Genomic DNA, 12,171 nt, shown 5'->3' on the forward strand with positions numbered 1-12,171 from the left:
TTTGTTTACCGGGGCTGCCATTTTTGTTTACTAGTATTGATGGATACACGGAAGATATTCGAAGGCAAAAACAAATGCAACTGACGCACTAAAATGGGCAAAACCAGTACTAAAAGAAGCGTAGTTTTTCTACCATTTAGGCACATCAACGATAATCTCCAAATAGTTCCTCAATAACCGTTAGATGGCATCAGAAGACAGACTTGCACAAACACGTATTTATACGTGATCGGCTGCAGAGCACCGTGCTTGGAAACATGTATTGATACGTGAGCGGACAGCATTGTGTTAATATCATAACCGGGTGGCATTTTCAATACCTGTTGTACAGAACCATTGCCAGTTTGAAATTGATTAAATACGGTGTCACTCCTAGAATTCAACACAGGTAGATGTCTTTGCTGTTAGGCCAATGGTCTAACATGAAACAGTGCCCTGCTCTGAGGGAGCACACTCCCTTTGATAGCTCAATGCTATGCACCCCTGACATGTCAGAATAATGCGATTTGTCACTAGCCAGGATGTGCACAGACGAATAAAGAAAGTGTGTTTCAGCATTAGTAGGTAGCACTGTGGCAACAGAGTATAGTCCCCTGTGCCGTGTGTATGACACTGCAGCATGCCCTAGAGGAGCAAGTTAAGGATCTATTCCCTAGTTCCACCTTCTGGAAATGTACTGCAAACCATATTTGGTGCTCACAAATCACAAAGCTGACACCAACCTACACATGTAATGCTCTCCTTAAAAGTTGATACACCTGTCCAAACCTTAATTTTTCGATGAGACAAGGTAAGAGAACTCTCATTTGTTTTCACCATAATTATCTTCTCCATGGAGGATTCACAACACAAGCCAGCAGCAAATAATGAAGCATCCACTGTACATACCTGTATAAAGTATTGAATGCCTTTTCACATCCTTCGTGGTTGCATTCAAAGGGTTTTACTTTTGTATGCACACGTATATGTATCTTCAAACTGTACGATGTCAGAAATGCTTTACCACAACCAGGTTCAGAACATTTGAATCTAAATTCACCTGAAAAAAACATTACAGAAAGATATTTTTTTCAAAAAAAAAAAAAAGCTACAATTATGTAGAGAGAAAGACTATGTCAGATTTGATTGAGACTTTAATCGTTGTAGTAAGTACAGCATAACAATGAATAGCACTTTAAAGGCCACTGACTAACTATCCAACATCTAATGCATCAGGAAAGAGCAAGATTTTGAAATGAATATACTACTGTACAAAATGAAGGAAGAAAAATTAATCAGAATATGTGGGGCGTATATAATCAAACTCAGCGAGTAAAAGCTGCTGAAGTCAAGGAAGGTAGGATGATGCATAATTACAAAACTGGTGTTAGAAAAAGTGTAAGGAATAGAATAAAAATATTTAGATCAAGATACTCTTTAACTGTTCACAAAATGTTCTCCATATGTGACCCGTTGTGCGGAGGGGGACCCAAAGTCAGGAATGGAAATTTTACAGCAGAGCTGAAACTAAGTGCCTAGTGTGTAAAAGTTGCATTTCTGTTTTAACTTCTTGTGCTACCCACGGGTCTTCTTAACAAACTAAGTTATGCAGCAGTTTGTCTTCACCACTCGGTCATAAAAACTTTGTACAATTTGTAAGGAAATTAGTGAAAGTTGTAACTGCATATTTCTCAAAATACACTTTTCTTAATAGCAACAGTACAGTAAATAATATCTTCTGTACCGCACCTAAAAGCATGAACTCATTTTTTTAAATGCTCAGTATCTTATGACAATTTTAGAACCACAAAAATCTCAAAAATGAAAAATCTGACTTTAGGCCCCTTGGCGCACAACAGGTCACATATAATGAAAATGTACTGCACAATTTATTCTAGTTTTAAGCATCTTACACATACTCTTTTGTTTCTGATAAATTCCACATTAATAATAATGCTATTTCTTTTCCTTCCCACTATCTACTTTTTGACAGGGTTTGGAGACCCCGAGGTGCCGGAATTTTAAGTGCAGGAGTTCAAATTCCACGTTAATGCATCTCTTGTCCTCTCTCTAGTGCTTGAAGAAGTGTTTCGTCTGTAATGATATCTCCATTATATAAGATCAGTAGAATATTAGTTCACTTAACACTAGTCAGAACAACGGACACAGCACGTTATAATGGCAAAATACATGACTATGTTGGTTCTGATACTAAACACCTCGAGTCTTCCTCTCTGTCATTCTCATCAAAAGATGAAACAACAGATAAACCTCAAACATCACTTAGTTTTCATTTAGGCCTATTTGGTAATGTTATATATACAGTATTTAGCTTGGTTGTTACCTTTGTGTGTTTTCATGTGAGTCCTCAAATTGCCAACTGTACTGTATGTACGACTACAACCATCATATTCACATCTGTATCTCTTAATTTCCTTCTTGTTGGTAGCAGGATCAGTCGACTCAATAGTAATGGTTGCATGAGATGGGTTCTCGGGCATATATCCAAATATACCAGGGTTAATATGCATATAAATTTGGTCTGAACTAATGGTATGATGAATATACCTGAAAAAAGAAGTACCATCCACTTAAAAGCTATTGCAGTCTAATGGCCTGGCCTGAAGAATGGTTTTACACTACCATGGAACAATTGTAAACATAAACAACATTACATTTCTAATGGCCAGAAAATAATAAAATAAAGCAGCCAAATTTGTTTAGAATTATAGTTACAGACAGACAATCTAGGAGAATGTTTCCTAAGAACAGACCCCAGCTTTTTATAGTTCTAAAACTGTATCTCTAAACCATAAATTATGCAAATACACCAACTGACAACAAAATTAAGTACCTAGAAAGAGAGGAGGAAATGAAATGAAACTTCACATATTGAGAGGTTAAGTAAAATTATTTCACTGATTACAAAATCAAGTGAAACGTACAACAAAACTGGCAGAACGAGCACACTGCTGGTCCCTTTCAGCAGGATGCTAAACCCCTCGGGCCTGGATGCACGCAGTAATTTGGTTACGAAGTGTGTCATACAGGTGTTGTTTGCTCTCCTGAGGTAAGTAGGCCCACAAATGATGTAACTGGCCCTTGATATCCTGGATACTGGCACTGGGTTGGAGTTGACGTCCGATCTGGTCCCACACATTCTATCGGGGATAGATCGGGAGAACTCAGAGGCCAAAGGAGTACCTCATCATCATGCAGACAATTCATAGACACATGTGCCATGTGCAGATGAGCGTTCTCCTGTTGAAAGATGATACTAGGATACTGTCTCGTGAGCTATACCAAATGAATCATGAAGCACATAATTACAGGCCAGTCACCTTGAAATGTGTTGCATGCAAGCTCTGGGGAAGTATTCTTTCTGATTATATTAGACACGTTTGCAAAATTACTAGTTGGTTTGAGAGAAGACAGTTTGGGTTTTGGAAAGGTTATACCAGTGAGATTCAACTTGTAAGATTCCAGCAAGATATAGCAGATATTTTATTGTCTACGTTAAACTAGAATGGGATTAACAGCTGCTTCCACATGTGTTCTCCAGCTGTAATGAGGATGGAGTGGGAAGAAAGTGTTAGCAGGTTGTCATGACAACCCAGAATTTAGCTAGTCATATGCAACTGACCACAAGAAAGCACAGACCAGCAAAGAGGGGGGCTTAAGACCATGTTACCATTCTCATAACGTGCAGCAAGAGAGAGCTTTCCCTAGCAGTATTCACTGCGGTATCAGTTCGTAACAGTGAAGGTTACTTTGTGTTTGTATTTGTGTGTCCAAGTGTATAATTGTACAGTTATTCATAAATAGTTTCTCTAAAAGATGTGTGCATGTGTATAATAACAGCATAATTATAGTTGTACGATTAATTTTTTATATTGTTTGTGTATATTATACGCCTAGTACCTTTAAATTTTAATTCAATGGCGGAAAGTGAAGAGAGATAACTTTTTGCGAAAGGCATTCCTATATAGGGACAAACCTGGGACATTTTATTTGTTATGTACAAGAGTATTTTAAACAAGAGAAAGATAGTAATGGTCCTCTCATTTCAGTAAATATAGTCTTAGACAGAACTGCAGCTGCAGTTAGAGTAAGCAAAAACACTGTAGTTAAAATAGAAAAAGACTAGTATGATGTAGAATTAACCCAGCCAGGAACATCAGGTTTTGTAACACCTGGAAAGAAATGCAGAGTAGAGAAGAGGGTTACAAACACTGATTCTTTCCAGCAGGACACTACATGATGCCACATATAAGCATATTATGAAAGAAAGGAATACCTGATCATCGCCAAACTGCATAAATCTCTCAGAGAAGCTTGGTTATTTCAAAGTGAGAAAATTTCACTTAGTTATTTCATAACAATGTTAGGTGTCTGTTATAAGAAACAAACAGTCAAAAAATCCTAATAGGAAAAGCAGACATTTTTGCTTGGTGATGTAAGCTCCTGAGGGAGGTACTAAAGCATGATTTTGGAGAGGTAATTTTGTTGGATGAAACTTGGGTCAACGCCAACTACTCCGTGACTAAAGGCTGGATAGATGACACAGTCGGGGGAACAATGTGGATCCCGCTGCGTAAGGGTGGCAGAATTATCTTCTTACATGCAGGGACATAGAGCGGCTTCATGCTGAACTGCAGTTTCCTCGTTAAGTCTAAGAAAACCGGTGATTACCATGAGATGAACGATGAAACATTTTTCAAACAGTTCCTTTTAAACAATTTACAGAAACCATCTCTGACTTATGGATAGTCCATAATTATTGCCAGGGTCCAGACTTTGGCATATTAAAAAAAAAAAAAAAAAAAACAACACAAAATGATAGAATGGTTAAATCGCAGAAATGTACAGGTACGGTAGCTAAAAGATCTAAAGAAGGGTACAATTAATGGAACTGAACACAAGCCCCAGCTTCCATCCTATGTAATAGATGACACAGGTACAAAGAATGGACATAAGATACTAAGACTGCCACCATATCATTGTCATTTTAACCCCACTGAGCTGATATGGGCTGAAGTGAAAGGTTATGTCACCTGCCACAACAAAGACTTCATGTGTCATCTGTCATAAAGCTGACAGAAGCAGCGCTGGGTACGATAATGAGTGAGAATTGGAAAGATGCTGTGCTCTTTACGAAAGAAATTATTGAATCCGCATGGGAATATTAAGGTTTTGTGGATGAGAATATGGCAAGAATCATAGTTTCTCTATGGGGTTCAAGCAGTTCTGATGATGATGATGCTTGTTTTTAAAGAGGCCTAACATCTAGGTCATCGGCCCCTAATGGTACGAAATGAGACAAAATGTTATGACAATTTAAAAATCTATAATCCTCCACTGACCAGTATTCGAAAACGTGAGGACGAAGAATGAATGAATGAATGAATGAATGGATATGAAGTTAAAACAATCAGTGGATCCGACCCACAATGCCCCACATTCCCAGAAACAAGCGTTAAACAATAGTATTACTGACCAAGGGACTGCTTCTAAAGCACAATACTGAATCGATGATGCTTGTATTCGAAACGGGTCCAAAATCCAGGTCATCGGCCCCTCATAATGGTACTAATCACTAGGAAAATAGAACCATGCTATTTGTCATGTTGCGGTACTAAACAGAAGTAGCGTAGACTCACGGTATTCCACACATTATGGTACTACTCACAGGTAATGAAATTCGCATATGTAACACAGACCTATGGTGTTTCGCACACTGCGGCGCTATATGAAGGCAACACAAACCTATACAGGCAACGCAAACCTGTGGCGTTCCTTACATAAGTAGACTAATCACAGGGACCCGCACTATCCCGTGGTGTTCCTCACATGGTGGGTACTAAGCATAGGCAAGGCAGAACCACGGTGTCACTCATCCCATGGTGTTGCTGATATAGGGGTACGAATCACAGGTCCTGTAAAATGCATCCTGAGCCACACACTGTCACTACTAATCACATACCTATTGTGTACCTAACATAGTGGTACTACGCGTAAGTAAAACTGACCCATGGTGTTCGCTGTGTGATGGTACTGATTACAAGTAGTCTCATGGTTCTAATTTGATCATCCCTTGGTCGCCCCTTTCAGTTGTCTCATTACGACAGGCAGGGGATACCGTGGTTGTATTCTTCGTCTGCGTCCCCCACCCAGAGGGGGTTGTGTGTTTGGTCCACAAGAGGTATTTTATTTCCCTCAAGTCCGCCGGCAAGCCGGTTAGGACCCCCTATACGCCACGTGGGAGTATCATCTCTCCCTCTGCTATGCCAGCGTAGTAGGTTCGTGGGGTAACAGTTCTGACAACGAAAGTGACTGTCAAATGAATGGCACGTTCCCAATATAAGATTATCTCAGGTATGTCATATTAAGAAATTTGCATGAATCAGGTTCTTTTTTAATATTTTAATTTTTTTTATGCGCTGTTTGGTTATTGTAAACGGGAAATTGTTGCATGGGAATTATATTTATTGACAATGATAAATATTTGTTCTTGCCGCAAATACTGATCCTAATTTGGCATTATACATTTTTTATATATTTTACTTTGAATATCTGGTTGAATTCTTTAAAATACACCTTTAAGGTATGGTACTTGACTTTGCCACAAGAAGGCTTTCACGAGTTACATGACGCGGCAAAACCGGGTATCTCGCTCTCTTAAACATCAATCGCATTTTAGTTTTGTCCGAGCTATACGTTCAGGTCAAATGAACTGTATCACTACTGAAATATATCCAAGGCTCTGGATGGGGTAAAAATGGGAGACTACTGATGAAAATGAGGGCTATTGGAGTAGACAAAAAGAGTGACTGAATGGGTGGCTATATTTTTAGATAATAGTACTAAGAAAATTAAAGTAAAGCTTTATCTGATCCTGTAATGATCCAGAAGGGGATTCTGTACAACAGCATTATTTGAACTTCAGGTTTTCATATACATAAATGATAAATGAGTAAAGAAATGGCATCATAAATAAGGTAGCCTATTTTGTGGATAATGTTATACTGTATAGAGTAATAAGTCACAGGATTGTGACCGACTCCAAAAACATGACAACGTTGTGAGAACAGAAGACAATGATACGATAATAAACAGCGTGAAAAGTCAGGTAGTCAGTTTAACTGTGAGAAGCCCCCTCATTTTAATCACTGTGCTGATAGACAGAAAGAACATCATGGGGATCACTGGAAGTACCTAGGTGAAAATAGGCTATAAGGAAAGATCTTCATTAGGGTAATCAAATAAACAGGACTGTAAATAAAGGTTACAGATCTCATCATGTAGTTACGAGGGTGTTTAAGGGCTGTAGTACGGATGTAAATGACAGGGCATGTAAGTCACCAGTAAGACCCCAATTAGAGAAATGGTTCCAATGTATGGCACCCAGGATTACTTGATTCAAGGACTGGAAAACATCCAAAGGATTTGTTCTGAGCAATTTTCAGCAAAACAGTAGTTTACAAGAATGTTGCAAATTTTGGGCTGGGAAGACTTGGGAGTATGACTGAAACCATACTGCAGCAAATAAGCTATCTGGAACTGCCAGAGATGAAATGTTTGCAACGGTTTCAAACATCAACAATACACACAGTGATCACTTGTCAAGATGTCTTCTGAGGAAGATGATTTTGACAAATGTATACCACTGCCAGCAACTGCTATGAAATTAAAAACAATCACGAAGGCTGGGTATTCATCCCTTAAATATTAGCATCCTTTTTATATGAACTGTGCAATTAATTACACAAGAATGATTTTGATTGAGAACAAGAGTAGGGAAGAAGACGCACCTAAACAAAAACCTACTTGTAACCTTTAAGAGAAGTGGAGCAAAAGTGTGTGTTATAGGGAAAATCATTAATTTATTTCTTATATATAGCTACATCATGTTACACAAAATTGTGCAGAGCACTGTCTTCTGAAGAAGTTTTACCAAAGTTTATGGAGGGTGAAGGCTCTGACAGAGGATTTTTTTGTTGTGTCTATAGCAGAAAGTTCAATAATTTCCTCAGAATCATACTCCATCCAAAGAAGAAGAAGAAAAAAAACATTTCCTGCTTTTATTTAGAAATACAAACAAGTTGTAATTTATGGTACTGTACTTGATTTTGTCTTCACAACTACGCATTAAATATTTCATGTAATATAGATGTCCCTTAATAAACTGCATGACCACTATTAACCTCCCACTGAATTCCAAACGTTAACTGAAGCAAATAAGTAGCCCAAACAGAACTCTCAGTGACAAACAGCTTGGCACAAACATAACATTTAGCCTGTGCAGTGCATTTCAATCATTCACGGACTAACTGACTGATGCCAACAGCCTGAGACGGATTTGTTTCATGCAGTGTGGTTCGGCCCTAAGGAGACGAGCTGCTCAACTAAGCGGTATGTTTCTAGCACTCAGTAGAGGGGTGGTGTGTGGTAACATTAGTGGAGTTTTTTAATGTAGGGAAAGATCATTGGAATTCAATAGGACACATGGGAGCAAATAGGCCCACTGGTTTATAGGAAGAGGAATTAAGTGATTAAAATTAAACGCGGGATACATTCAATAAATTTCAAACTTCTTTGAAATCATTTAAGAAAAGACTAGACAAGCAAGTGATAAAGAATCTGCTATCTGCGCGACAGTACTAAATGCAGATCTGTGGTACCGTAATTCATAAACACAAATCTCCCGCTCCACGGAAGGGTGCGTTAACCGATAACAAGGACGGGCGATATACACGAGAATCACATCCCAACTATCAACTATCTGTGGAACTATATTAATGTGATCGTGAAAAGGTATACACACCCAGCGTTTTCATCATGCCCTTCAATCTTCCCGATGTAGCTGGAGGTTTCTGGCTTATTTTCATCTGACAGCTTTGAAGTTGTATACACAGGCACTTGTTCAAATACCTTTCCAAAATTCGGAAGGTCAAAATTATCAATGCATTCTTGGAAATCATCAGCCAAGAATATACTGTCAAATGGGGTGTCACTTCGGTCTCCATCGTCTCCAAGAGGAAACTTATCATCTGTCCATGTCGCCATATTTCTTAAACTTCATTCGTTCATTGCACAACCGCAGTATCCAGTGTCGCCAACACAATTTTTATTTAATAAGCTTGATCATCATCCAAAATAAGATAGAGCAAGCCAATTCAGAATTAGAAAAGTTAAAAAATAAGCTAAATATTTATAGCACTGCTCACCAGGAACAGATTAATATTGTTCTTTGTTCTGTTCAATTAGCAAAATACTATTACCGAAAACCATGGATATTTTGACCGACCTCGGCGGTATTATCAAATACAGTAGAGCAGTGGCGGTTTCTGGAATAGCGCAATGGAGCAATGCACCTCCAGTTTATATCAAATTGTACTCAGCTACTTAATTTTTACGATTCCCTTGTCATTCTCAAAGCTCGTGCTAAGCCCATCTGTCCGTAATATACTCGTACTGGCTTTTAATTCATGTGAGCTGCGCATAGTCTGTGGCTGGAGACTCGTCTGGAATGAACCCCCATACAAGGCGGCATCTCCGTCCGTACTTAGGCGAAGGGACCAGTGAGGTGCGGGGGAAAGTCTGTCAGCATTAAAGCCGGCTGTACATTTACGAGTAGGCTACTCGGACTGACTCGGATAAGAAATCGTAAATGTAAACGATGACTCGTACGTACTCGTAGCTCGTATACGAATAGCAATCAAAGTAGAGAGGCTTCCGAATTGCATCCGAGTTAGACTGTTTTAAAAATGTCGGAGACTAAATACTGCAGGATGTCTCGTGAAAATCTGGAGGAGTTCATTAATTTATACTACAGAGCGGAGTGCCTGTGGAATGTTACGTGTTCTCAATATCGGGTCATCAATGCGAGAAATAAGGCCTATGAAGTTAAACATAACTACGGATCTAGTTAAAAAGAAAATCAACAACTTTTGGAATGAACAAGGAAAAAGTTGAGGCTGATACACGCGTCAAGAATTCTAATGATTTGAAGCTATCTCCAGTAGCTAAAAATCTGAGTCACTGCCAGTTCAGCTAAGAATTGATACAACTTCTCATCTGAGTGTTTTCTTTGGGGATATGAGGGGCAACCTAGAAAAAATTAATTACTAATAATATGCCAGTATTTAGCATATCGGTACGGTACCGGTATTATAAAAGTCATTTCGTCCACTTACCAAAAGGTACAACATTTCAAATGTACTAAAATCCATCCTCCCTCGTTTAATAAATCAGCTAATAAATGTTCCTGTATTCCAAAAACGGGTCTTTTCTTCAAGGATTCTTTAACCCAAAAGCTCCTGACTTTTTTCGCTTCATTCTGTTGTCTTGTTTTAAAACACAACAGCAAGATACCAGCCATAGTAAGACGTTTTCATCTGCTTGGAGCCATATTGGAAACTGTACTCCTATACGAGTAAGCACCATAAATGTAAACGCGTTTCCTACTCCTATACGAGTTACTCGTAAATGTAAAGCCGGCTTAAGGCAAAACCTGGATATCGCAGAAAAGAATATCCGTGGTGTAGGCATGCGCAGTATGCCACTCTCTCTCAAGTCTGTCGCAAGTCGTGTTGTTGGGGTAAGAAAACTGTAATAGTATGTGCCTGCCATCTGTTGCCCTTACAGGAATTTAACCAGGCAACAGAGAATAATGCACATAATTAGCGCTAGTGTTGAACAGCATCATTACTACCAAAAGTCATATTAAATTGCCAAATTCCAATTGATACCTTGTCCCAAATATATCAATACTTACTAAACATCTATTCATTTGCCTTCTTTGGAATAATTACTTTTTTGGAGAGAAACATAGCTTAAAAATCATTGAGGCAAAGAGTAGCGGGAAGGTAATACCAATGAAAACGCTAATTGACCAGCTCACACTAGTTCTTAAAATTAAGTTACCAACATTGTGAAAAGTGCGAACATTCATTCCTATAGTTTCCTCGTGTTTTTCAAGTGTGAAACTAGTGTTTGTAAACGTTTGTACTTAGCAATTATCATAATTCGTAACATTATTGTACGCTGTGCAAGCGTGTGAGTGTTTTTCTGCACCGTTGTGCCGTTCTGAAACTTAATTTTGAGGATATAAAGAAGTTACAATCTTTTGTCCGTGTGCGTGTGTGTGTTTTTGTGCGTTGTAGTTACGTCCACAATCTTTGTGCCCCGGAAAGGTAAGGAGCTACATAATGAGTTTAAACAGTGTCCAGACACTTAAGAAGACAAACTTTTCTTGTCTCTCTCTTGAGCGAAAACTTGAGATTAAGAATGCCGGGCACCCAATGCCTGATCTTGTTATAACGAGGCAGACTAAAAGTAAAAGTAAAGAAATTGTGCGTAAATTCAGAATGGATATATACAAAAGAACCGAGTGGATCTGTGGGTGCGAAGTTACTAACAGGTTGTTTTGTTTTCCGTGTTTATGCTTCGTGAGTGATGAAAGCGAAGGGACTTGGACCGAAGTCGGAGTGGTAGATTTAGGACATTTGTCCCAAAAAGTAAAGAAACACGAAAGTTCTAAATCTCATATGCTTGCCCAGTTAGAATTCGATCTTCTGGGAAAACACGATATCCGGCAGCAACTTGATTGTGCTTACAGGCAGTCTGTCGAAAGACACAACGGTCAAGTACGGAAAAATCGTTATGTGCTGTCAAAAATTATCGACTGTGTAAAGTTCTGTGGCGCGTTTGAGTTGGCATTGCGCGGGCATGACGAAACAAGTGAATCGTCGAATCCTGGCATATTCCGAGGCCTCGTTAATTTTAGTTCTGAAAATGACGTTGCATTAAAGGACCATCTGTCCAAAGCTACTGTTTTCAAAGGCACATCGAAAGACATTCAGAATGAACTGTTTTTGTGCATGTTTGAAATCTGTCGCGAGAAAATAAAGAAAGAAATCACAACTGCGCCCTTCATTTCGGTAATCGCAGACGAGACCACCGATATATCAACTACAGCACAATTAGTTATTGTACTGCGATACGTTCTTCCCAACGGTAAGACAGTTGAAAGATTTTGGGGTTTCCTCTCACCCGCTAGTCATGATGCTAAGACAATAGCAGAGTGTTTAAAATCTACTTTGAGCGATGTTGTTGATAGCCCAGATTAGTTAATTTCACAAAGTTACGATGGGGCGAATGTAATGAGTGGTCGCCATTCAGGAGTGCAAG

At 38.9% G+C, this 12,171-nt stretch overlaps 1 protein-coding gene across 1 annotated transcript in view; it reads right to left on the reverse strand.

Moving 5' to 3' along the window:
• Positions 1-9,045, reverse strand: part of MTF-1 (Metal response element-binding Transcription Factor-1) — a 111,952-nt gene extending 102,907 nt beyond the window's left edge. The window contains exons 1-3 of the mRNA XM_067146076.2: positions 8,804-9,045; positions 2,324-2,547; positions 889-1,039 (exon numbers count right to left, since the gene is read on the reverse strand). Coding sequence (XP_067002177.2) covers positions 889-1,039; positions 2,324-2,547; positions 8,804-9,045 — 617 coding nt within the window. The remainder of the gene's footprint in view (positions 1-888; positions 1,040-2,323; positions 2,548-8,803) is intronic.
• Positions 9,046-12,171: the final 3,126 nt, after the last annotated feature.

The sequence above is a fragment of the Anabrus simplex genome, chromosome 1 (assembly GCF_040414725.1).
Source record: "Anabrus simplex isolate iqAnaSimp1 chromosome 1, ASM4041472v1, whole genome shotgun sequence".
In the NCBI taxonomy this organism is placed as follows: Eukaryota; Metazoa; Arthropoda; class Insecta; order Orthoptera; family Tettigoniidae; genus Anabrus; species Anabrus simplex.